Here is a 25,347-nt window from a genome sequence, read left to right on the forward strand (position 1 = left end):
GCAGCTTCTGGGGGTTCTGGGAGGGGTTCTGGGGGGTTCTGGCCGTTTCTGGGGGTGCTGGGGGGGTCCCAGGGGGTTCCTGGCAGCTCCGGGGGGGTCCTGGTGCCCCGCGGCGGGTGCAGAGTCCTCCCGGGCGCCAGGGGCCGCTGTCGGCGGCGGCGGGGCCGGGCGGGCGCGCGGTAGCGGCCCGGTGGAGCCCAGCGGCGCGGCCCGGCCCGGCCCGGCCCGCAGGTACCGGCGGGGGGGGGCGGGGGGGACCGGGGGGCTGCTCGGGGCCGGGGTCTGGCTGGCTGCAGGGCCTGCGGCGGCTGTGGGGCCTGGGCCGGGTGTAGGCCCTGTGGGGCCGGGTGCGGGGCCTGGGCCGGGTGTAGGCCCTGTGGGGCCGGGTGTGGGGCCCGGGCCTGCCGTAGGCCCTGTGGGGCCGGGTGCGGGGCTAGGTGCGGGGCCTGGGCCTGCCGCAGGCCCTGTGGGGGCGGCCGTGCCCGTGGGGAGCGCAGGGGTGGCTGCGTGGCCAGACTGACGGTTCCTGACCCCCCCCCCCCGTTTCCCCCCCAGGGTTTCCAGCCCGAGGCGGGGCCGAGGCGTGGGGCCCGTGGGCTGTGCCGCAGCCTCGCCGGCCCCGTGGGACGCGGGGAGCCGCGGGGCAGCGGGACGGGGTCGCCGGGTGTCGTGGGGCTGGCGGGGACGTGCTGCTGGCTGGGGACCCCCGGTGCTCCCCTGCCCCGTTGCCAGAGGTCGGAGCCTGGCCCGGGGCACGGCGGGGGGGGGTCCTGGGGGGTCCCGTCCCCCCGCAGTCGCTGCTTCCCCTTCGGCAGCCCCGCAGCGGGGCCGGTTCCTGCTCCCACTGCAGCTGGGGACACCAGGGGAGACCGTGGGGACGTGAGGGTGGGGACGGGGAGCCGTCACCCAGGACCCCACCATGTCCTCAGTGGGGTGCCCCATGGCAGGGGACACAGAGTGGCCGTGGGGACCCCCCCGCGCTGGTTTCCCCCCACCCGAGGTGGGTGGCAGGAAGCTGACCCAGGAGCTGGGGCTGCGGCTCGGTGCCTTGGCCGTCACCATGTGGCACTGGGCTAAAACCAGCCCGGGGGGCCACTCGAGGGGCCGGGGGTCCCAGGGTCCCCGGCGTGGGGACGGAGCGAGGCTCCAGCTGCTGCCGTGGCCCCGTCTCTGGCACGGCCGCAGCGAGGTGCGAGCCCCCTGCTTGAGGGGGTTTCCCCCCTGGGGTCGCGGGACCACCATGATGGCCCTGCTTGGGGTCTCTGTGTCCGGCGCTGGGACTGCTTTGGCCCCCCCCCCCCCACCTGGTGCGGCGGAGGCAGGGCCAGCGTCGCGCCCCGGTGCCCCGTGGAGGGGGGTGACGGCCGCGGGGGGGTGACGTGGGTGTTCGTGGCCTCGTCGCCCGTTTCCTTCCCCTTTCCAGCCCGCCCCGCGCAGCTCTTGAGTGGCCTCCGCGGACCCCTCCTGCGGCGCCCGGGCAAGCTGGGGGTGCTGGGGATGGGGAGGGGGTGCCTGGAGGGCAGAGGGGCTGGCTGTGGGCCAGGGGTGCAGCCACTGAGCCGAGGGGGCCGCGCCGCGGGGTGGGGGTCCTGTCCCACAGGCACTACCTGAGGGGGTCTCCCCCGCAGCCGCTGCGCTCGGAGCGGGGTGCTGCCTCCCACCCGACGCCATGGGGGTCCCCATCGCATCGCCCCGTGCTCCGTGGCGTGACCGGAAGCCTCCTCCCTTCCTGTCCCTGGTGCTTTCGCCCCGTCAGCTCTGCCGTGGGGCACCCCACGCTGCCAGCCCGCCACGAGGACGGAGCTCTCCCTGCCGTGGGGACGGCCGGTCCGTGCTGGGGCTGGGGTGTCACCTGTCCCGCTGTCCGTCCCCCCCCTCCAGATGCCGTGAGCCATGTCGGACGAGAAGCCCCCGCAGCTGGTGGACTACTTCGTGGTGGCCGGCCTGACGGACGCCTCGCGGCCGCTGGAGGAGGAAACCCAGCAGCACCGCCCGGCGCGCCCCAGCGAGCCCATCACCGACGTGGCCGTCATCATCCGCTCGCAGGGCGAGGAGGTGCCCCACGGCTTCACCTGCATCGAGACCACCACCTCGGGCCACCCCGTCGACCTCAACGCCGGGCTGCTCAACAACCCCCAGATGTTCATCTGCTACAAGCGGGGCCGGGACAAGCCCCCCCTCATCGAGCTGGGGTGAGTCCCACGAATCGGGGCTGGGGGGGGGGGCTCACCGGGGGTCCCCCTCACCCCTCTGCTCGGCCCAGGGTGCACTACGAGGGCAAGGACCGCCCGAAGCCGGGCTATAAGATCCTGGACACGACGCCCTACAGCCGCTCGGCCAACCTCAATTCGGGGGGGCCGGGACACCAACGCACCTTCCTGACGTACCGGCGGGCGGCCGAGCCCCACGGCCACAACACGCTGGGGGTCACCGACATCTGCCTCGTCATGCCCAGCAAGGGCGAGAGCCCGCCCCACACCTTCTGCCGGGTGGACAAGAACCTCAACACCAGCATGGTGGGTGCTGCGGCCCCCCCCCCCTGCCTCGCCGCTGCTGGGATGTCCCCGCTGCCGTCCAGCCCACGCTGACCCCCCCCTCCGCTCCCTCGTTGCAGTGGGGCCCTGCGCTGTTCCTGTGCTACAAGATTGCCATGGCCAAGGCCAACACGCTGGTCTACGAAGCAGGTGGGGGTCTCTCGTGGTGGCTGAGGGGGGTCCACGCGCTGTGGGTTCTCCTTGGACGGCTGCCGGGCGCCCACCCAGTTGCTCCCTCCCTCCTCCTCCTCAGCTGGATGGGGGAAACGAGAAGGTGAGGCTCATCCTTCCGTCTGTCTGTCCGTCCAGGGCTGCTGGGACGCTACCCCGAGCAGGACAGCGAGTCCTTCCCCCTGCCCGAGTCGGTGCCCGTCTTCTGCCTGCCCATGGGGGCCACCATCGAGAGCTGGCCGGCCGACACCAAGTACCCGCTGCCCGTCTTCTCCACCTTCGTGCTGACCGGCGCCTCGGGCGACAAGGCAGGCCGGGGCGGGGGGCCGGAGACAGCGGCGGTGGCGGGGGGGGGGGGGCAATCCTGCCCTGACCACCCGCCCCACGCAGGTGTACGGCGCAGCCATCCAGTTCCACGAGGCGTTTCCCCGGGAGCGGCTGTCGGAGAAGCAGAGCCTGCGGCTGGGGCTGCTGAGCGTGGTGGACCGACGGCCCGTGGCCGGCCGCTCGCTGCAGACCCGCAAGAGCATCTGCGTCCTCTCCCACTGGCCCTTCTTCGACGTCTTCCGCAAGTTCCTGATGTTCATCTACCGCTACTCCATCTCGGGGCCCCACGTGCTGCCCCTGGAGACGTGAGCGCCGGGCGGGGGGAGGTTTGGGGGGGCGAGGGGGTGACCCCCGCCGCCTCCCCCCGCCGACGGGCCCCTCTCCCCGCAGGCACATCTCGCACTTCATGCACAACGTCCCCTTCCCGTCCCCGCAGCGGCCGCGCATCCTGGTGCAGGTGAGTCGTCGCGTGTCCCCTCGGCCGTCCCCGTTCTGCCTCCCCCCAGCCCACCGCGTCCCCCTGTGTCCCCAGATGTCCCCGTACGACAACCTGCTGCTCTGCCGGCCCGTGTCCTCCCCGCTGCCGCTCAGGTAGGGATGGCCGTGGGGCGCGGGGACAGGCGGGGGGCCGTGGGGCGGCCGAGTGACGTCCCCCCGCGCTGCAGCGGCGCCAGCTTCCTGACGCTGCTGCAGAACCTGGGCCCCGACAACGCGGTGGCCCTGCTGGTGGCCGTGCTGACCGAGCAGAAGCTGCTCATCCACTCCCTGCGCCCCGACGTCCTGACCAGCGTGGGCGAAGCCCTGGTGGCGGTGAGTGCCGGGGAGGGGACGCGCCGCCGCGCTGGGGACCCCCTGGCGCTGCTGGGGACCCCCCCCCCCGGCCCCGCGGTGCTGACCACCCTCGTCCTGTCCCCAGATGATCTTCCCCCTGCGCTGGCAGTGCCCCTACATCCCGCTGTGCCCGCTGGCGCTGGCTGACGTGCTGTGTGCCCCCGTGCCCTTCATTGTAGGCATCCACTCCAGCTACTTCGACCTCTACGAGCCCCCCCACGACGTCATCTTCGTCGACCTGGACACCAACACCATCTTCCAGTGAGTGGCTCCCGGTTCTCGGCTGTGGCGGGTGGGCTTCGCCGGCCGGGCGCTGCCTGGAGGGGTGCCAGGGGTCCGCCGACCGCCCTCCCCTCGTCCCTTTGTGTGTCCCCCCCCCCAGAAGCGAGGAACGCAAGCTGCTGTCCCCGCGCTCCCTGCCCCGCCGGCCCTGCAAGGTGCTGCTGGCCTCGCTGCACAGCCTCTCCCAGCAGCTGGACGAGAGTGAGTGGGGGTCCGGGAGGGCCCCCCCGCAGCCGCCCGCGCCCCCCGGCCTGACGTCCCCCCGCCGTGTTTTCGCAGTGTACAGCGGGCCGGGGGAGGACGCGTCGCTGGAGCTGCTGCTGAGCGACGCGGCGGCGGCGCGGGGTCGGCGGGCGCAGCTGGAGCTGGAGGCGCGGGCGGCCTTCCTGCGGTTCATGGCCTGCGCGCTGCGGGGTTACCGCTCCTTCCTGCGCCCCATCGCCCTGGCGCCCGCCCCGGCCGGCCGCGACGCCGGCAGCCTCTTCGCCCTGCAGGGTGGGTGACGGGGAGGGTGACCGCGGAGGGGGCTCCGCTGGGTGTAACCCCCCCGTCCTGTCCTGTCCCGTCCCCGCAGGGTTCCTCAAGTCCCGGGAGCGGGCGTACCACCGGTTTTACGGGCAGCTGCTGCGCACCCAGCTCTTCACCCAGTTCATCGAGGACTGCTCCTTCGCCAGCGACCGCGACCCCTGCCTGGAGTTTTTCGACACCTGCGTGGATAAGGTGGGTCCTGCCGGCTCCACGCCGCGTCCCTGTGCGTGTCCCCCCCGTCCGGTGACCCCCACGCCCCCTCCCCAGGTGCAGGCGGAGCTGGAGAAGCCAGAGGACGCCCCGCTGATGGAGCTGGACGACCCCCGCGGCGGGGAGCACACCGTCTTCATCACCCCCCCCGAGCAGCCGGCGGGGCCTGATGGCGCCGAGCTGCCAGCGCGGTACCGGTGAGACCCCCCCCTCCTCGCCCCCCCCAGCCCCGCGCTCCCCGGGGCCCCCCGCCTCAGGCTCCGCTCCCCCCGCTCCCCAGCTACGACGGGTTCCCCACCCTGCGCCCCGAGCTGCTGGAGCCCCCCCGGGACCCGCTGGTGGCCCAGCTGTGCCAGGCCAGGAGCAGCGCGCCCAGCAGCCCGGCGCCGCGCCGGACCAAGCAGGTGAGCCAGCGGTGCGGCGAGCTGCCCGGGCCTCAGCGGGGACGGGATGGCGAGGGGCGCAGGATGCCGGCTGCCCCCCTCCCCAGCTCCCTCCTCTTCCTCCCCTGGTCCCCAGGAGATGAAGGTGGCCCAGCGCGTGGCCCAGAAGTACTCCTCGGTGCCCGACATGTGGGCCAAGTGCCTGCTGGGGCACTGCTATGGGCTCTGGTTCCTCTACCTGCCCACCCACGTCCGCGCCGCCCCGGCCAAGCTGCGGGCGCTCCAGCTGGCCTACGACGTCCTGCGCAAGATGGAGGCTCACAAAGTGGTGCTGCCGGACGAGGTCGGTGGCCTTTGGGGCTGGGGGGGAAGCTGGGGTCCCCGGCCACCCCTGATTGCCCGTGTTGCCCCCCCCCCCAGGTCTGCTACCGCATCCTGATGCAGCTCTGCGGGCAGTACGGGGAGCCGGTGCTCTCGGTGCGGGTGCTGCTGGAGATGAAGCGCGCCGGCATCGTGCCCAACACCGTCACCTACGGCTACTACAACAAGGTGACGGGGTGGGGGGGGACACGGCGGGGCTGGGAGGGGGGGTCCGCGCTGGTGCCTGACCCCGTGCCCCCTCCTCGCAGGCGGTGCTGGAGAGCAAATGGCCGGCGGGCACCCAGAGCGGGCGCCTGCGCTGGGCCAAGCTCCGCAACGTGGTGCTGGGGGCTGCCCAGTTTCGGCAGCCCCTGCGGCAGCGGGAACGCCGCGCCGCCGCCGCCGCCCCCCCAGGTAGGTAGGGATGGGGTGGGGGGCCGGGGGGGCCGTCGTCACCCCGCTGACAGCCCCCTCGTCCCCTCCCGCAGATGGCCGAGCCCCCCCGCCGCCCCGTCCCAGCCTGCAGCGGCAGACGACCTGGGCCGGGCGCAGCCTGCGGGACCCCCCCCCGGCCCCCCGGCTGGTGAAGAGCGGCAGCCTCAGCTTCCCCGGCAGCACCCACGGTGAGGGGGGCCGGGGCGGGCTGGGGGAGCCCCCCACGATCCGCCCCCCACCTCTCCCCGCAGCCCTGGACCCGCTGCCCCCCCGGCTGCGGGGTCCCCCCGGCTCGGCCGACGGGAGCCTGTCGGACGTCAGCTTCGCCACGGACGAGAGCGACCGGGCGGACGAGGGGCCGGCGGCGGGCACGCCGCGGCGGGGGCTGGCTGCCAAGCTGCAGCAGCTCTTGTCCCCGGGCAAGCGGCCCTCGCTCCGGCCGGCCGCCAGCGCCGAGCTCCCCACCGGCCCCCGGGACGCCGCTGCCCGCCCGCGCCGGGGGTCCGAGCAGCGGGACGGGGAGCCCCCGCCGCGCCGCAGCCCCGCCGAGACCCTGCTGCGCCCACGGGAACGCCCCGAATCCACCGCCTCCGAGGTACCCGGCTGCTCCCCGCGGGCTGTGGCCGTCAGTCTGTCCGTCCGCCCCCGCTGACGGCGTCTGTCCCCCCAGAGCTCGGTCTCGCTGGGCAGCGAGCTGGACCTGTCGGACACATCGGTGGGCAGCGCCGGCGTCCCCAAGTCCTCCGAGCCGCCGGCCGACGGGGCAGCCGGGCAGGAGCCGCCCGCCGTGGAGGTGAGGCGGGGTGGGGGGTCCCGTCCTGCGGCCCCCTGCGCTCTGCCGGCGGGGCTGACGCGGTGGCCGCCATCGGGCAGGTCCTGCTGTCCAGCTGCTCACGGTGCCAGGGCTGTGGCGCGCTGGTCTACGACGAGGAGGTGATGGCCGGCTGGACCTCCGATGACTCCAACCTCAACACCACCTGCCCCTTCTGCGGCCGCTCCTTCGTCCCCTTCCTCAGCATCGAGATCCAGGACTTCCAGCTGCCCCCCAGGTGGGACCCCCGTGTCCTCTGGGGGGAACCCTCATGGCCCCATCCTCCCCGGTGTCCCCAGCCCCCCTCTTTGCTGCCCGCTGGTGTCCCCTGTCCTGTCCTCAGGGCAAAACCTGATGTCCCAAGTGCTCTCTGGTGTCCCCAAGTGTCCCCAGCACCCTTCTTTGCTGCCCGTTGGTGTCCCCTGTCCTGTCCTCAGGGAAAAACCTGATGTCCCAAGTGCTCTCTGGTGTCCCCAGTGTCCCCAATCCCCCTCCTCGCTGCCCACCGGTGTCCCGCATCCTTCCAGCCCTGGGGGAACCCCTAATGCCCACACCTCCCGGTGTCCCCAAACCCTGCTGTCCACCCCCCCCATCCTTCCACCCTCCAGGGAAATCCCTGACGTCCCGCGTCCTCCCTGTTGCCCCCCGCTTTCCCTAACCCCCCCCCTTTGCCCCGCAGCTCCGCCGAGGACGGCTCCCTCCCTCCTCCCGCCGCGCAGGGACCGGTGCTCAGCGACCGCCGCCGCTGCCTGGCCCTGGATGAGGCCGAGCCCGAGCTCTGCAACGGCTGCGCGGACGCGGCGGTACGGTGTGGGGCGCGGCGAGGGGAGACAACCGTCCCCCGAAGCTGGGGGGCGGGGGGGGCCCAGTGTCCCAGCGGGGTGCGTCCCCCTCTCCCGCAGGTCCCACGGCGGTCGGAACGGGTGGCTTTCGCCTACTTGAGCCCTTTGGTGCTGCGGAAAGAGCTGGAAAGTTTGGTGGAGAACGAAGGCGGGGAGCTGCTGGCGCAGGCGGAGCTGGTGGACAGCCACCCCATCATCTACTGGAACCTCGTCTGGTACTTCCAGCGCCTGGGGCTGCCCAGCAACCTGCCCCGCCTGCTGCTGGGCTCCCGGCACGTCGCCTCGGCCCCACAGGTGAGGCGGGGGGCTCGGGGGGGGGCTGGGGGGGCCGCCAGCCCGGTGCCCACCTCCCGTGTCCCGCAGGCGCAGCCCCCCGACTCCCCGCGCGTGCGCGTGCGGCTGCTCTGGGACGTGCTGGCCCCCGAGCCCGATGGCTGCCCCCCGCTTTACGTCCTCTGGCGGCTTCACAGTGAGTGGGGAGGGGGCAGCCGCCGCGGCGGGATGGCGCCCAGCCCCCCCGGCCCTCCCCGATCCTGTCCCCGACCCCCAGGTCACGTCCCCACCCGGCTGCGGTCCTGGCGGCCCCACGGCCACCCCTTCTCGCTGGCCTTCCTCGAGGCCGTGCTGAGCCACGTCGGGCTGAGCGAGGTGCACAAAGCCATCGCCCTCTTCCTCGAGACGCTGGCGGGCCCGGGCGGCCCCCAGCACCTGCAGAGGTAGGGCTGGGACCCCCAGACCCCCCCCCCCCGGACCCCCAGACCCTCCCCACGTCACCGCTCTGCCTCCCCAGGAGCATCTACCGGGAAATCCTCTTCCTCACGCTGGCAGCGCTGGGCAGGGACCACATGGACATCGGTACGGGGGGCTGGGGGGGCACTGGGAGGGACTGGGGGGGGGCTGGGGGTCCCGCTGACGGCCGTTGCGCCTGTCCCCCCCCCTTCCCTCCTCGCAGCCGCCTTCGACAAGAAGTACAAGTCGGCCTACGCCAAGCTGGCGGGGAGCCTGGGCAAGGAGGAGCTGCGGCGGCGGCGGGCGCAGCCCCCCAGCTCCAAAGCCCTCGACTGCCGCAAGAGCTTCGGGGCCACCCTCGAGTGCTAGAGGTGCCCCCCACCCCCCCCTCAGCGTGTGTCCCCCCCCCCCTCGGCGACACGGAACCAGGGGGTCCCAGGCCAGCCCCCCCACACTCCGCACCATGAAGGGTTTTATATGTCAGTGTTAATAGATTTTTATTTATTTATTCCCCCTCCCCTCCTCGCTTGTGCTGCGGGGGCCGGGCTCTGCGCATCCCCCCCCCCCACCCCGTGCCCGGGGGGGGTCTGGGGGGGGTTCGGGGGCCGCCCCCCCCTCCTCGCACTGTGCAATAGGAGCCCCCGCCCCGGGGCTCTGTAAATAAAAGCCGCTGCGGTATTTTCCCTGCTGCCTCCCCCGGCGCCTTCTTGGGGGGCGGTGAGGGGGAGCGGGACCCCCCCACCCCGCCCCGCCCGTACTCGGGGACCCCCCCTCCCCGGCTCGGGGACCCCCGGGGTGTCGGCGGGAACCCCCTGTCCACCCGGGCTCGGGGACCCCCGGGGTGTCGGCGGCGCCATGACACCATCGGGGGGGGGGGGGGGGGGGGAAGAGGTGCCAGAGCGTTGGCCCGCGGCCGCCATCTTGGGGCCTGGCGGAGGCCTCGGGGCTGGTGCTAGGCCTGCTCGGCGCCGGGGCCCTGCCCGCGGACGGGGACCCCGGGGGGGGGGGGGGGGGGGTGCCCGCTACCGGGCCCCGCCCGCGACGGCGTCGCGCCGGGCCACGTGCAGGCCGGTACCGGGCGCCACGTGGGCCGGGCGCGGGTCGGCTACGGCGGCCGTCTTGGGCCCAACCTCCCCCGCTCAGCGGCGCGGGGCGGGGCGGGGGGGGTTTTGCCCGCCGACACCGCGCGCGGCCCGGCGGTACCCGGATGTCCAGGCTCGGGGACCCATTAAAGGCGCCCCGCGGGGAAGCCCGGCGGCTTCCCATTGGCGGAGCTGCGCGCCAATCTTCGCCTTAGCCCGCCAGTCAGAGGTGGGAGGCGGGCCCGGCGAGAAGACCGTCGGATTCGGTTGCCGGAGCACCACGTCCGTCGTCGCGCCGCACCAATGGGCGTCGCGCCTGGGGTCGGGAGGCGGGGCTAGATCCGCGGGGCCGCTGCCCAATCAGCGGCATTGTTTGTGGTGGTGCCGGCTGCGCTCCGGGGCGGCTGGTGGCTGCGGCGCCGCGTCCGCTCCGCCCGCCCGGCCCCGGCCCGGCCCCGGCCCGGCCCCGGCTCGGCCCCAGGGCCCCCCCCGGCCCCCCCCGGCCCCCAGGGCCGCGCCCCCCGAGCCAGGTGAGGGCCGCGGGCGCGGGGGGGGCCGGGCCCGGCGGCGGCGGCGGCGGCGCGGCGGGGGGGGGCGGTCAAGGCCTAAGGGCTGAGGCGGGGGACAAGGCCCAAAGGCTGGGGGGGGGGGGCAGCGCCTGTGGGGCTTGGGGCGTTCTGCGGAGGGGGCAGAGCCCTGGGCGGGGGGCAGAGCCCTGGGTTGGGGGGGCAGGCGCTGGCCCGGCCCTCGGGAACGGGCGGGGGCCGGGGATCCCCCGCGGGGGTGCGGGGTGTTGGCCCTTCCCCCGCGGCCGCTCCGTGCCCGGCTGGGGGGCCGGGGCGGGGCCGGGGGAAGCGGGGTGCGGGCGCTGCCTGGCTCCGGGCCTGGCGTGCGTGGGGGGGTCCCCGGAGGCGACGGAGCGGGGCGGGAGCAGCCGCCTCCCCGCGCGCCTGGGGGGGGGTCGGGGGAGATTGGGGGGGTGAGGGTCCGTCCCCTCCCCGGACCCCGTCCTCTCCCGGCGGATTGGGGCTGGGAGCTGGGTTACCCCCGCTTCGTGGGGAGCCCTGCGAGCGATGCGGCGATGGAGCCCTCCGCGATCGGGGGCTCGGGGCTGGCAGCCCCCCCTCCCCCCCCCGCCCGGGGGGACACCCCCTTTGTTCCCTCCTCTCCGGCCGTGGATTCCCGTTTCCCTCGGCGACTGATTCCCCTTACTGTCGCCGCCGCGGCGTTTCCCCGCTCCCTCGCTGGGCAGGCGCTGGGAACCGGTCGTTGCCCGTCCCTGCCTCGCTCTGCCGCCGGTTGGGAAACCAGGTTTTCTGCCCTGCGGGATTCTGCCTCCTTCCCCCCCTCCCCGGGCGTTTTCCCGGCGCTGCTTCCCCACGTCAGAACCGGGAGAGGGGCAGCCGGGTAAACTTTCGCATCTCTGCTTTAACGTGGAGCGGAGAGTCCGGCAGCTGCTTCCCCTGTCCGTGCCGGCAGCCCTGCCCGCGCCCCTTCCCCCTGTGCCGGGGGGATCGGGGCGTGGGGGGAGCACAGGCCCTCCCTCCCTCAGCCTCTGGGAAGCCGGGTGGCACGGTTCCGCTCCCCTCCGCTCAGTTTCCTGAAAGAAGGGTGTTTGAGGCGTTTAAAAACGCTCTCCCTTCCCCTCTGGAAAGAAGGGTCGACGTGATGGCGGGGGGTGCTCTGCCAGGAAGGGAGGAGGAGGAGGTTTGGGCAAGCGGAGGGTAGCTGAACGCAAGCAGGAAGAGCGACAGCGTATGGATGCGATCGTATCGATTCGCTTTAGCTGCGTTGCCTTCTTTGCCTTCTGTTTGCTGAAATCACCCCCTGAAAAGGGAGGGTTTGGGGTTTTTTTTGCTTTTTTTTTTTTTTTTTGAGCCTGCCTCGGCTGCTGACAGGCTGGAGGAGGGGGGGGGGCGAGCCCGCGGGGAACGGCGTCCTTCTGGAAGAAGGTGTGGGAGGTTTTGACTCTGCATTTCTCGGTGTTCTTTGGCGGGGGGTTGGGGGAGGATTGCAACAAGAGGCGGTTCGAGCGGCCGGGGGTTTGGAAAGATCGTGCGTGGTTGGCGACCGGCGAGGAGCTTCTTGCCGAGGGTCTGAGCCGGCTGGGTGTGCGCAGGAGCCCCCTGCCCCTCGGAACGCCGGGGCTCTGCTCTGCCCCCTCGCTGGGTTGGAAACGCGCCCTGGTGTTCCCGTCACCGGGCGCAAACGCGATTTCGGCTCCCGTGGGGGCTCGGCGTGAAGCGACGCCGTCACCACGTGTGTGCCGTGGCCGAACCGGGGTTCGCGTCCCCTCGGACGGGCGTCTGCGGGCTTCCCCCCGGGAGCGTGCCTGGAATTTGTTGCATTCCTGGTTCTCCTGGGCACATCGGAGCTGCCGACGGCGCGGCGGCGGCAAACAGCCCCGTCTCGGCGCCGGTGACCTGGTTTCCGAGCCGTGAAGATCTTCGGCGCGAGGTGCGACCTTCGCTTTGGCGCTTTTCCTGGTCACGAGGCCGCGTGAAACCGAATGTGACGTGCGGCTGACAGGGAGCATCCATCTTTGCAGCGCTGCGGTTTGCCCGTGCCGAGGGCGGCCTGGCTTCCCCTTCCGAAGGCGAGCGGGCTCCCGCCGGCCGCGGCGCCTGGCTCTGATCGGAGCATCCCGGTCCCTGCTGTGCTCCCGGCTGCGGGGCTGGGGCTCGCCGCCTCCTTGCAGATGTTCCCGGGAGGGGGAGAGCAGAAATATCTACTCGGCAGAGTTCATTAAGCTGAAGATGCTCTTGAAAGTGTCTTTCCTGCCAATGTTTTCTTCCGAGAGAGCGGCGCGGGGCGCGTGAGGAGCCGCTCGGAAGATGCGGGGGGCTTTGGGCGAGAGGAGCTTCCCGGAGTCGTTCACCGAGCCGCCCTCAGCACTCGCTGCTCCCTTCAGTATTTGGGGAAAAACAATCAGTGAAACTTTTTTTTTAAAAAAGAAATATTTATTTCCCTGTTAATTGACAGTTCTCTGTGCTTCGTTCTCTCCCCCCAACTACAAACTGCTTGTTGGACCCTGATCTCGCAGGGGGTTGGGGGCTGCGGCCGCGCGTACCCGAGAAGTCGCCCCTTTTCGGGAGCCGGCTGGGGGGCCCCGCTCGTCCCGGCTCGGAAGGAGCCCTGCCGCACCGCTCGCTCGGGAGAACCGTGAATTTTTAAAACGTTTTGGCAATAACAAGAACTAGGGATGGGGGGGGGGGGAAAAAAACCCCACAACAAAAAAACCAGAAAAAAACCCTGTGTTTTTTACAATGCAAAGTGTGAGCCCACGGAGAGCGACTTTTTATTTTGCAAAGGGGCATTTTCTCCGGGCGGCGTTGAACGCTGCCGGTGTGCGAGCGCCGAACGCGCCGCTCTGCGTCGCGGTGGTGCCGAGGCACGACAGCAAAATGTTTCTGGTTTTAAAGGAGAAAAAAAAAAAGGAAAAGTGATTGGCCGTAAATCCAGCCCCGGTGTAAAGCTGCCCACCTCGCGCGCGGACAGGCCGCCTGTCAGGCCGTGCCGCGTGCCGCTGCGGTTTTACGGTGTTGGATCGACCGCTGGAAGATGGAGAAGAAACTTAATGCCGAGCCGCCGTGCCGAGCGCTCGCCGGCGCTCCTGGTCGGGCGCGGTTTGGGGGTCCGCGTGCTGCCGCAGCCCCTCGGTGCCGCGCTGCCAGCCATCCCCGTGTTTTCGGGTTTCGCTGGTGGAGCTCCGCGCCGGGGCTCGGAGGAGCCCGCTCGCAGGCTGCCATTTGCCGTGGCTTTTTCTGTTGCGCGTGGGTGATTTTGCAGGTTTTTTCGGAGCCGTGGGGGGATGGAGCGCTGCTCCGTATCGTGGTGTGCGGCGTCTCGGGGCGACGCGCCAAGCGAAGGGGCCTGGGAGTTGAGACGCTGCGATGAGCCCGCGTTCCGCTCCTTCGCGCTAATGGATAGGCTTGAAATAATTTCTCTTGATTGGTTTCAATATTTCAGGTAATTTGGGCACTTGAAAAAAAAATGCCGGAGCTGTTCTCCGCCTCGGCCGTGCTTTCTGCCGGAGGTTTCGGAGGAGAGCGATGGAGAAGCGCGGGGCTGGACGGAGAGGCTGGTTCTGCCGTGGCACATACTTATCGTGGGAGCTGGCGCTGAAATGCTTATCTGGGTCATATGGAAAAGAGATTTTTTTAAAAATTATTTTTTTCCCCTAAAGAGCATTCCTCTGAAATGGGGACTTTGGTGTCAGCCGGCCCGCTGTGGTGGTCGGGGGTTTGCCCGCGCCCTCACGGTGCGGTTGGGGTGGACGGCCGTACCTTTACGGTGACAACGCCGCTTCCGGAGCTGCGGCGTCTCGCCAGGAACGCTGCGTTTTTGACCGCCGCTGGCTTGGGCTTTGCTCTCCTGGGCTCAACTTCCCGCTCCCCCTTCTCCCTCTGGACGCGTTCGGGGCCGGGAGCAGCGAGGCTTCGTGGCCAGAGGGTGCCGGCGGCCCGTGGATGGGCGATGCTGCTGGTTTCCCTGCTGTTCTCATTTTTGTTCAAGCTGGAGATGAGCGGCCGTGAAGCGCAGCTAACCTTAGAACGGAGCCGCGGGCCTGGGGGTTGTCCTGGTGCTTCCCAGCTCCGCGGAGCAGGCGAGGCCGGTGGTGACTTCCCCCCTTCCCTGCGCGTCGCCAGCCGAGCGCAGCGTCCCCGGCTTTGCTGCTCTTTCCCGGCACTGGAAGACGGCCTCCAGGCGCCAGAGGGTTCAGCGCTGAGCCTGGTCTGGGGAGAAGTTGCTTCCCGGGTGAATTGGGCAGGGGGTGGAAGCCGTCCCGGCGGCGTGGAGGTGCCTGGGTCCAGCCGTGGATGTGGCCCCAAAGAGAAACCTCCTCGGGCTGGGGAGGGGAGCTGGGGCCCGGGGACCCCCAGCGCAGGGGCTCGGGGGTTCCTCTGGGCGTCGTAGGCCCCGTCCTGGAGCTGGGCGCGTTTCCCATCTCGTACGGCTTCCCCTGCCCTGTGCTCTCTCCCCTTCAGATGTCCAAAAGCTTCAAGAATGCCGTTGGGATCGTTTGATTTCTTCCGTGGCATCAAGGAGAAGTGGAGGAGCTTGGGGATCCGTTGGGTGTTTCTCCCCGGTGTGACCGCACGGAACCGGGGCGGTGAGCTCCGGGTGACGAATCCGACGGCGAGGTTCTCCCTCCGCTTAACGGCTCGAGGCGCTGCGCGTAACGAAACCAGGCCGTGTTTTCCAGGGGAGCACTGGCCCGCTGGCCGCTGGCGCTGCCCTGAGGCGTCGGGGCTTCCTGGCTGCGACCGAGCGGCTCCCTCCTGCCGCCTCACGGCCTCGCCTGGCGCAAAACCGGGGGGGACTGTCCCGGGTTGGGCGGTTTTAGGTTTATCAAGCGCCTCGTTGCGTGCGCAGACCTCAGAAAGCTCGTCCTCCTCCGTGGGAAGTGAAGAGGGTACAGTGCTGGCATTTATTGCTTTTTATTCTCCATGATTTTCATACAGAGGTGGCGTATCGCTTCTAATTGCTCGCTCGCAGCCCTCGCAAAGATGGGATTGTTCAAGATGTATTGAGGAAAGGGGCATAACGCTAAACTTCGGGTCGCGATTAGTTTTGCAACTCTGCCCCTTGGCCGCGGAATATTATCCGGTTATTTGTGATAACGGTATCCGGAATATGCCTGAAATCCTTCTGAAGACCAGCACCAGCAGCTGGAATCCGGAGGGGGTGAGGAGAGGCGCTTCCAAGCCTCCTCTCTAAAATTAGACCGAAGACCGGCGCGGAGGAGTCTATAAAGAGCCTCGGGGGCTTTTTCTTTTTTTCACAGAGCCTCCACACGACCGTTGCACGTCGGCGCTGCGAAGCCGCATCCATTTTGTTTCATCCCTCATCGAGGGCTCCCGGCTTCGCAGCGGCCGCGGGCATTCCCGGGTAGGTGGTGCCAGCTCCGCTGGAGCCGTGCACGTGCCGGGATGGCTTAACAGGCTTTCGCTGGATGGAGGGTGCTCAGGTTTGAGTGCTTGTTTTGGGGCTGAACCCTGAAATTGTCCAATTTCGGAGTCCTGGTGGTAGATTCGAGGCAGCCCTCGCTTACAAACCCTGCCCGGTTCCTGGAGGTCGGAGGAGCGTCCTGCCGGGTGGTCGGAAGAGTTGTAAGAGTGGGGAGAGAGGCATCAAAAGACCGATAAGGTGGTGATGGCAAGCGAAAACCAGAGAAATTCTTGATTTGGGCTGAAATGAGCTGTGTCTCGGCCGGCCGCGCGGTGCAGCGGGGAGCGGCGAGGCGGGAGGAAAGGTGCCCCGCTGTGCTCGGTGTCACGCGAGGGTCTGCCCCAAGCCGCGCGTGTCCTCGCTGGTTTTCGTCGCGGCGGTTGGTGTGCTCGTAGCGGTTCTTTTCCTGCCTAGATTTTTCGTGCCTGGTCTCTAAGGGCAAAACCTCGCTGCTGCTGGGTACGCGGACGCGCGGTGCTGTCGCTGCGGCGGCTGCCGGAGCCGTGCGCCGGTGCCTGTCGGGCGCCTGCGTTGAAGTAGCAGCTCGGTGCGGCGGCACCGGGGGCGGACGGTGCGAATAATAAAATAACTCGTGGCTGCGTGACCTTTGGCTCAAGGGAAGAGTTAAAAAATGCCTTAAAACACCCGGTTCTGGGTGCTGTGGGGTCGGCGGTAGCGGCGCTGCTGGACGTGGGCTTCTGGGGCAAATTGTGACCGCAAGCGCAAACCGCCTGAAGCCGAGGAGTGTGTTTTTCCAGAGAATCCTGGATTTAGGCTTCGCTTTCACTGAATCTCAGAAAACGAGCGCAGGGATCCCGTTCCTTTGGGATTAGACCTGACCAAAACCCGTCTGTCAGCTCGGAAGAGCGTGCCGCTGCCTCCCGCCGGTGTGACCTCCCCGGGGCCTGGGGCTTTGGGCCGTGCCCGGGCCGTGCCTGGGAGCAGGGCAGCTGCCTGCTTTGGTACCCGAAGACAGAACGTTTGGACGCTTACCCTGCCTGGCGGTCAACGCTCCGGGCTGGGGTCGGGCGCTGGAAGCGGGATCTTCATCACCAAACTGGCATGAAGATAGTTACTTGCAGCGAGCAGAAACCCTGCTGCGTGCGGTGTCTCGCAGCGTTGCCGTTCCCGGTCCAAGTCTTTCCGGGCCCGATACTGCGGGCTCGGCCGGCCGGGATTCCCCCGGGAGCAGAGGGGCGCATCCCTCCTCCTCCCGAGGCGCGGAGAAGCAATCCACGGGCGCGGGGTCTCGGAGGACAGAGCTGAACCTCTTGCTGCTCTCTTGGTGAGCTCGTGTGTGGGGATCAGGCTTTCCACCCCGCTGCCGCCGAGCCCGGGCGCCTCTTGGTCGTGTCGCTACCATCAAGGAGACATGGAAGCGCGGTTCTTCAGGCTCCCAGCAAGGAGGGGGTACGTGTCCTCCCGAAACGCCTCACCTCGGAGACTAGATCTCGCTTTTTTCCCCAAAACTGTTCACCCTGGCGAGGTGCTTTGGGGTGTCGGGCAGCTCCGGCTCCCCGGTCACCTCCGGACCTCGCAAGCAGCTTTCTCGTCGACGTCCCGACAAAGCACACGTGCGAGAGCTCGCGTCCTCCCGTCGCGGAGCAGGGCAGACCCGGAGGGCGATGGGCGACCTGCACTCCTCCCGCCGCCCGGGTTTCTGCTGCTGGCGCGTTCTGGGTTCAACAGCGCGCTTGTCTTTCTTTTTCTCTCCTCCTTTTCACCGCTGCCTGACGCAGTTTGTAGGAGAAGAAAGATAATTCACTTTAATGAATTATAAAACTTGTTTCACTGCAGTGGGTCTTCATTTTTCCTTTTGTCTGCAGCGGAGTCACTGTTTGAGTAGAATAAAATTAACTTAGTCCCCGAAAAGACAAAAGAGCTGGAACTCCTCGCTGCTGAGAGGAGCGGAGGGAGGGAGGGCGCAGGCCATTATCTGGAAGGCCCCATGTGCTTTGCCAGTCATAATGTTTTGGGGGTTGTTTTTTTTTGCAGTGTTGGGTTTTAAATGTAAACACTTCGCCATTTAAAAATGATTCTTTTATATATATTTTTTGTCTTGTTTTCCCAGTCAGTCGGTGAGAACTGCACGCGTGTATCCGGAAACAAACTGCGTAAAGTTAAGGAAACCCCGCAGCCTCCTTGCGAACGCCTGCGGGTGCGGCGGCTGCGCTCCGGCAGCCGCCCGCGATGAGCCGGGGGCTGGGGAAAAGCCGCTGGCCCTTCACGCTGCGCGGCTTGCTGCGTGATCGTGGGGAAATGGGACATTTACGCAGCAGAGGATTTGTTAAGGTTGGGTGGCTGTCTTGATTCGGTGACGGCGTGAAGGTCCGCATCCAGGCTTGGCCTGGGGACGAGCTGGAGATCTGAGCATTCGCTGAGCTGCTCCCAGTTTGCTCCCAGTTTGCAGCCACCCTTTAGTGGTGGCTTGCAGCGGTGACCCGGGGCAGGGCGCAGCCCGCGCGGGTGGAGGTGCTGCTCCCGTGCGTGGAAGGAAGCCATCCGCTCCTGGGACACGGCTGGTAGCGCCTGGCTCACCTTGGTCCCAGCAGAGAGATGCTGCTCTTCAGATTTTTTTTTTTTAATTGTTGTTTTTAATTTTTGAGTGAAGGGAAATGAATCGGACAGACGCGGACTTTCAGAGAGGTTCAAAATGGTTGCTGGGGAATGGTCCCTTGTTGTTAAGTCCAAACCTAACGCGGTTTTCCCCTTCTGTGAATCACTCCTTAACTTGCTTCTTATGGAAGTCCCTGATTCTAATTTAATCTTGGAGACCTGACAATTTCAAATACCTACTGGTGCGGCGCGAGTCCGACTGGGCATTTCAGTAGCTTGTTGTGCTACTCCCCGCAACACCTTCAGCACGCCAGCGGGCGCGCGGACGAAGGCCGCACTTGGGTGTCCGTGGCGGGAGTCTCCGCTCTCGGTTCGCAGGCACCGGCTTCACGTGACGCTGCGTGTTGGGCAGCCCTGGAGCAACACGCGTGTCCGCTGAAACACGGGAGGGATGCCGGGACGCTCGTTTTCAGCGGAATGACTTCAACGGATGATCAAATCCTGAATTTCTTTAGCAAAACCGTTTTAAAATAACCTCCCTTCTGGGCTCAGCTGCATTTAGTCAGCGCGTTTTGCGGAGATTTGGATAAATGGAAGAACCAGCGGGTCGGGGAGCTTGCCACAAGCCACCGAGGATGACTTAAATTGCTGAGCACCATAGGGCAATTTTGGGTGTTTCTCTTGGTGTGCCGGCAAGCCCGTTTTCTCAACGGCTTGGGAACGGGTTTGGTTGGACCCCCAGCAGCCCCCGAACCCCTCGCTTTCTCTTCCCTGCGTGGACTTTGTTGTTGTTTTGCTCTCGCACTGGCTTCTTCGTGCTGATTGTACTTGCTTTACTCTCATTTAGTCCAAAATGCTCCAAAATGCGTGGGCCCAAAGTGCCGCTCGCTCGCTTTGCGTTTCAGCGCTGGGAACAACTGGACTGGGAAGCGGGCGGCTGCTGGACGTGGCGAGCTTCCCACGCTTTGTGGTGAGGATGGGAACAGGACTGCCGGCCGTTCGCTTTCCGGTGGGGCAGCGCCGTGATGAGAACGCGCAGCGCAGCTCGTCGTGGCGGCACGGATGGCGACCGGCCTGTTCAGATTGCCGTCGGGAGCGAGCGAGGGGAGCGAACCTTGGCACCGCGCTGAGAACTCCCAGGGAGATCGGTCAAGGGACGGAGCTGAGCCTTGGCTGCGTCACTTGTTAGAGGGAATCGATCGTTATTTATCTGCAGGGCTGTGTCCAGTGCTGGGCTCCCCAGTTCAAGAAAGATGAGGAGCTACTGGAGAGAGTCCAGCGCAGGGCTGCGAGGATGAGGAGGGCACTGGAGCATCTCTCCTCCGAGGAGAGGCTGAGGGAGCTGGGCTTGTTCAGCCTGGAGAAGAGAAGGCTGAGAGGGGACCTAATAAATGCTTTACAAATATCTGCAGGGTGGGTGTCAGGAGGATGGGGCCAGGCTCTTTCCAGTGGTGCCCAGCGACAGGACAAGGGGCAACGGGCACAAACTGGAGCAGAGGAAGGTCCAGCTGAACCCGAGGAAGAACTTCTTCTGTCTGAGGGTGACGGAGCCCTGGCCCAGGCTGCCCAGGGAGGCTGTGGAGTCTCCTTCTCTGGAGATATTCCAACCCCCCTGGCCGCGGTGCTGTGCAGCCTGCTCTGGGTGACCCTGCTTGGGCAGGGGGCTGGGCTGGGGGACCCACAGACGTGCCTTCCAACCCCAACCATTCTGTGATTCTGTGATTTCAGAGGAGTTAACCCCAGACCTGGGCTGAACTTTAGTGGGGTTCTGCTGGCTGTGACCCCCCTGGAGAAAAGGAAAGAGCTGGGAATGGGCTGGCGGTCTTTTCCTGGTCGGCGTTGTTCTGCTTCATGTGAGTTTGCTGGTGAAACCTTGTGAACCAATTCCTTGGCCTTGAGATGAGCGGGCCCTAAAGTAGCACTGAATGGTAAATTTGAAAAAAACCCCAACCCCCAACCTTCCCTCATGTAATCATCTTCCAGTTTTACCAAAATGGTTTTCAGAGTACTTGTTGGTCTGAAGCTGTGTTATGATTATGACAATCATCTGCTTGCTATTAGCTAGTGAGGAGGAAGGAAAGAAAGTCCAGAAAACGTGAAGAGGAGGGGGATCTGGTCCTGGATCCCTCTGTTTCGGAGGAGAAGAGGCAGCTGGGGTGACAGATTTGTAACCAAAGGACGGCGCAAGTGGGGAGTGAGCAACGAGGGGAGAGATGGGTCCTGGTGAGCCCCAGCCTGTTCCCACTCCCAGGACCCAGCGCTGTCCCGCTCGGGTCCTGCTGCCTCGCAGGCTTTCCGGTGCTCCCTGGCACAGCGGTGAGCAGTCACACTCCACAGGACCAGCTATTTTTTTCCCCCCAGAAAACCGATTAGGAGAGATTTATTGTTCTTAGATGTGTTGATTTGAGCTAACAGCAGGGCAGATGCAGGTCTGTATCCTGACCTGTGCTTTAGTCCTTCGGTTCTGCCTGGAGATTCAGCGCAGGGTTTAGGCGACGCTGAGGGGTGCTGCTGCCCGTGTCCCCATCCTTCCGCAACACGGGGACGTTGCTGCGTTGAATTGCTGACTTTATTCTGATAGTTACACCACCAACAGCTGTCTGTCCTTGGATGATTCGTTCTGGCTGAATTGAAAATGCAGTAGAAGCGGTGTAATTAAATCTTTTTCTCCTCCCCAATGACTATCGTGACGTTTACCGCTCCTCGGATCGTGAGCTTGCTGCTTGGCGTCCCTTCGTACAACGGGTCGGTGTGTGCAGGGAGCCTTCCTGCCTCCGTCACGCTGGGCGTTGGGAGTCCTCTGGGCTCGGCCTCGTGGCCAGCCTGTCCCCTCAGACCCACCCTCTGCTCTTCGTCTCTGGCACCCTTCTCCCGCGCCGTTACATGCCATGGGGTCCTCGCGTGTCGCCGGTGTCGGGAGCGTTGCCCAGTTTCATGGCGTATTTTGGGGTGGTGGCACCGTCGTTGCCGCCTGGGCCGGTGCGTGGTGGTCGGATCACGGGCTACACCTTGCCCTGCGGTTACTGAGGCACCACGTTACGTTAGTCCTTTAACGAGCACCTTTACAATTCAAACTTTCCAAATACTTCGTCCCGATAAATTAACGACAGGCAGTCGCACCCGGGTCGGCCGCCTCTTTCTTACCGTCCTGGTTTGGCGCCTGGGAAGGCTTGAAGGTTTGCCCCCCGCGAGACCCTTGCCCCCCGTCCTTTGCGGGTGATACCGAGGAATCGCTGTAGAAGCGTAAACGAAGAGAAGCTGGGGACCGGTGGGCTAATGGCCCGGCAGAGCGAGGGGCGTGGGGAGAGGTTTCTCCGCGATGCATCACCTGCAGATAATGGGCTGGGTTCGGGAAGCAGAGCCGCATAAAAGCAGCTATTGTTAGCACTTTCGCAGACTTCGTCAAAGGCCTTTTCATACTGGAAACAGAAGCACCCAGAGGATGGGTCCTTATGAAAGGACCCTAAAATTCAATTAAATGAACAGTCCAGTGATGTTTTACCAATACCTTTCCCCGTCCTGGCCGTAAAGATCTCTCAGAAGCCTTGCCACAGCGGGATGAAGGACAGGGCAGGAGGAGAGATGTGAGGCATCTTCAGCCGCCCCGGATTTGTTGGAAGCAGTTTATTCCCTGCCGAATCTCCACACGCCTTGAAACAAGGATGAAAGGTCTGGAGGAAGACGGGGAGTATGGAAAAAGCCTGAAACGGTCCGAAAAATCAGAGAATGGAAACGGCTGAGGACAGAGGAAAACGCCAAAGAGCCTTTCTGCCGTGGTGGGCTGATGTCGGTGAGGAGGCGAGATAAGGAAGGGTAGGATGGAGGTTTCCCTCGAGGGCACCGTCTGAGGTAGCGCAGTGTCCTCCTTGAGACCCGCTGATGCTTCTCCAAGCTGTGGTGAAGAAAGGAGGAGCTGCAGGGCTGGGCAGAGTCCCGCTGCGGCGTACGGGGAGGTGAACACGAGCGAGCACCAGTGCAGAGGCTGGGGCTGCACCTGCACCCGGGGCTGGGGAACCGAGTTTTGGCTGCGAAGACTCCCGGCCGAGGACATGGTGCGTAGGCGTGAGTGTTGGGTCAGCCAAACCGCCTCGGTTCGGGGTTTTAAATGAGGAGAGGGTCAGCTTTGTGGGTAATGGGAGCCAAGCAGCGTTGTGTTAAAGGTAAGGGCAGCCCGCGGAGGGAAAGGAAAACCGGTGCCGGGATGTTGGCGAGACGCTGCCTCCGGCCCCAGCTGGACTTGAGAATCACAGAATCACAGAATGTTCGGGGTTGGCAGGGACCTCTGTGGGTCACCCAGCCCAACCCCTGCCCAAGCAGGGTCACCCAGAGCTGCACAGCACCGCGGCCAGGGGGTTGGAATATCTCCAGAGAAGGAGACTCCACAGCCTCCCTGGGCGGCCTGGGCCAGGGCTCCGTCACCCTCAGAGGGAAGAAGTTCTTCCTCGGGTTCAGCTGGAGCTTCCTCTGCTCCAGTTTGTGCCCGTTGCCCCTTGTCCTGTCGCTGGGCACCACTGGAAAGAGTCTGGCCCCGGCCTCCTGACCTCCACCCTGCAGATATTTAGAGGCATTTCTAAGGTCCCCTCTCAGCCTTCTCTTCTCCAGGCTGAACAAGCTCAGCTCCCTCAGCCTCTCCTCGTAGCAGAGATGCTCCAGTCCCCTCCTCATCCTCGTAGCCCTCCGCTGGACTCTCTCCAGTAGCTCCTCGTCTTTCTTGAACTGGGGAGCCCAGCACTGGACCCAGCACTGCAGATGGGGCCTCCCCAGGGCAGAGCAGAGGGGGAGGAGAACCTCCCTCGCCCTGCTGCCCACACTCCTCCTCATGCACCCCAGGGTGCCATTGGAGAAGCTCTTCCCAGGTGTCGCTGTGTAGGTGTTGTCCCCGGATTGAGCAGAACCGTGACAGACGAGTGGTTGCTCGCTGGGAGAAGCCGCGCTTGCCCGTCGCTGCGTGGAGGGGCCCTTCCCACCGGCGATGACCACCAACCGCGGCTTCTTCGCGCCGCGTGGAGGAGAGGTTTCCTAACGGGATGCCACCTTTTTCCCCCAGAGACCCCAGACCACACCATTTCTTCAAGCAGAACCTCGGCGTTTCTGAAGACTTCTCAGCCCTGATGCGCTTGGGCTTTCTCTGAAAAATCAGCATTTTGTTACCCTGCGGTTCCTCTGCAGCCTCCTGTGAGCTGCCGCTCGCTCTGCGCGTTTGCAGTGGACGAAGCCTGGAAACAAGTCTTACTGGGGCCCAAACCACCCCCTCATTAGTTTATAAATCTATAGTAACTACCATGTAATTAAAGCCTAATTAGTTATTTCCCCCTTTGTAAACGAAATTGTTCCGTTTTATCTAATAAAGGCGAACTCGGGTAGTACCAGTGCTTGGAGTGGCATTGAAACTCCGCTTAATTACCGGCTCCTCTGCAGCCCGTGGGGTGAGGAAAGACGTGATCGGCACCGGGTGTTACCGATTACACGGTTATTTGTGCGCTGTGTAAGAGCTTTATTTTTAGCAGATGATTTGATAAGGCTCTCGGCGTGTAAAACCAGCGAAACCCGGGTGCGCTGCCTTGGAAAAGACGCAGTTTGTGCGTTGGTCCCTTCTGCTTGCCCCACAGCTGAGTGAAGCGCGGTGCTAGCACTGATGACACGCGGGGAGCCTCTCCGAATCGACGCCCGCGCGCTTGTTAACCTTTGATTAGCACCATTTTGTGATTTGCAACCCAAAATGGCAGGTTCCCGTTGCGTCAGTCCTCGCCGCCGCCCGGTCCCACCAACTGTTCTCAGCTGAACCGCGGAGGTGCCGATTCCCCCTCCCTGCTTGGCAGAGCCGGGCCTGTGCTGGGTTTTGGGGTGATCCGGCTGTTCGCCGGCTCTGGAAAACGCTGGAACCCGCTCCTGGTGGGGAGGGCTTAGACCAGACCAGTCCCGACAAAGGGTGAGGTGCGGGGAGGCCCGCGGCTCCCTTTGGCTCGGAGCTTTAAATGGTAAAGTGGGTTGGAGGTATAAATAACAAACGGTCAGAGGTGTTGGAGATGCCTTGGGAAAAGGAGACGGTCGTCCAAAAAAATTCTGCTCTGAGCCTTTTAGCCGGTTTCTGGCGAGGCCTCGGTCGCCCTCGGGGCAGGGTGCGTGGCGGTCGCCCAGCGTCGCTGCGCGTCGGGCTCTCCGGCTCGCCGCTCCTCCGTTCCGGCTCGCGCAGACCGGGCGATATCGGTTTTATTTCTGCTTTCAGTGTCCAGAAACCGAATTTGATAATCCCGATTGTATAAAAAGCTGAGAGGCTAGCGGAGCTGGACCGAGACAAATGCGAATGGCTTCTGTCCTGGAGGAGCTGCTGGGTGTGCTGGATGCTCAAAATGCTCGTTAATCCCTTAACGAGGCCCAAGCTCGTCCCCGTCACCCTCACTGCGCCTTCCTCCCGCCTGTCATCGTCGGTCGCTTGCTTCCGTCTCGGGCGTCCCTCCCTTGGCCGCAGGGCCCCGCGCTGGTGCCGCCGGGCGAGGGGCCGCGGGAATCGGTGGTCTTTGGGTGAAACGGCCGGGCCTGGGGTTTGGCAGAGCCGCTCTCTGCCGAGTCCGCTCCCCGGTGCCTGCGCCGCCAGCCACGACCCTGCCGAGTCTTCCTCTCTGACGAAGGAGGGAGGATGAGATGCCAAACCCGCGGCCGGCGTCTCCATCGGGATGTTGGAAACCGGTGGCCGCTGTCCCAGCGGAGCAGGGACGCAGGCGCCCGTGCCGCCGGCCCAGCCTCGTGCCATCCCTCGGCGTCCGCGCCGGGACCGGCGTGCCATGAGCCTGGCGACGGCGGCGATGCTCCGACACCCAGCGACCGGCGTGCCATGAGCTGGGTGACGGCGGCGATGCTCCGACACCCAGGGACCGGCGTGCCATGAGCTGGGTCATGGCGGCGATGCTCCGACACCCAGCGACCGGCGTGCCACGAGCCGGGCGATGGTGGCGATGCTCCGACACCCAGCGACCGGCGTGCCACGAGCCGGGCGACGGCGGCGATGCTCCGACAGCTCGGGGCACGGGGGTATTTTTTTTTGGGGTGGAATGAGGGGAGCGAAGCCCCGCGTGCGCCCGGCTCGGTGCGCAGAGCGTCGAGGGCCCCGGCCGTTGTGTTTTGCGGGAGCGAAGCGGTTAAAATACCATCAGAGGAAAGGAGCTCTCATGAATGAAGACAAAGTTTGGCGGGGGGCCAGGGGCTGCTGGCGGCCGGGGGAGGGAGGGAGGGCGGGCGGGAGGGAGGGGGCGGCAGCCAACTGCCTCTTCCACCGCAACCCACTTGAAAAAAAAAAAAAAAAAATTAAAAAAAATA

At 66.1% G+C, this 25,347-nt stretch overlaps 2 protein-coding genes across 6 annotated transcripts in view; both read left to right on the top strand.

Moving 5' to 3' along the window:
• The first annotated feature begins 160 nt into the window (after positions 1 to 160).
• DENND4B (DENN domain containing 4B) lies at positions 161 to 9,126 on the top strand. 4 transcript variants are annotated; one of them, XM_075445302.1, is made up of 27 exons: positions 161 to 231; positions 1,882 to 2,192; positions 2,264 to 2,516; positions 2,615 to 2,684; positions 2,844 to 3,013; positions 3,096 to 3,337; positions 3,423 to 3,489; positions 3,565 to 3,623; positions 3,698 to 3,842; positions 3,949 to 4,124; positions 4,246 to 4,346; positions 4,425 to 4,640; positions 4,720 to 4,865; positions 4,941 to 5,080; positions 5,164 to 5,287; positions 5,403 to 5,609; positions 5,687 to 5,815; positions 5,896 to 6,040; positions 6,115 to 6,656; positions 6,732 to 6,854; positions 6,935 to 7,110; positions 7,552 to 7,675; positions 7,775 to 8,008; positions 8,078 to 8,183; positions 8,265 to 8,430; positions 8,505 to 8,569; positions 8,667 to 9,126. In XM_075445302.1, the coding sequence occupies exons 2-27, from the start codon at positions 1,894 to 1,896 to the stop codon at positions 8,810 to 8,812; spliced, it is 4,371 nt and encodes a 1,456-aa protein (XP_075301417.1). In that variant the 5' UTR covers positions 161 to 231; positions 1,882 to 1,893; the 3' UTR covers positions 8,813 to 9,126. The 4 variants fall into 4 exon arrangements, with proteins under 4 accessions (XP_075301417.1, XP_075301415.1, XP_075301418.1 ...); XM_075445300.1 differs by having other exon boundaries at positions 4,720 to 5,080; XM_075445303.1 differs by lacking the exons at positions 4,246 to 4,346; positions 4,425 to 4,640 and having other exon boundaries at positions 4,043 to 4,124.
• Positions 9,127 to 9,981: 855 nt separating this feature from the next.
• Positions 9,982 to 25,347, top strand: part of GATAD2B (GATA zinc finger domain containing 2B) — a 47,344-nt gene continuing 31,978 nt past the window's right edge. Inside the window, exon 1 of one of the 2 annotated variants that reach the window (XM_075445172.1) lies at positions 9,982 to 10,055. The gene's annotated coding sequence lies outside the window, so the exon portion shown is untranslated. Of the gene's footprint in view, positions 10,056 to 11,772; positions 11,983 to 25,347 lie in introns of those variants that run through there. The other variant, XM_075445174.1, reaches the window with a different exon arrangement.

This window comes from Opisthocomus hoazin, chromosome 30 (assembly GCF_030867145.1).
Source record: "Opisthocomus hoazin isolate bOpiHoa1 chromosome 30, bOpiHoa1.hap1, whole genome shotgun sequence".
Classification (NCBI taxonomy): Eukaryota; Metazoa; Chordata; class Aves; order Opisthocomiformes; family Opisthocomidae; genus Opisthocomus; species Opisthocomus hoazin.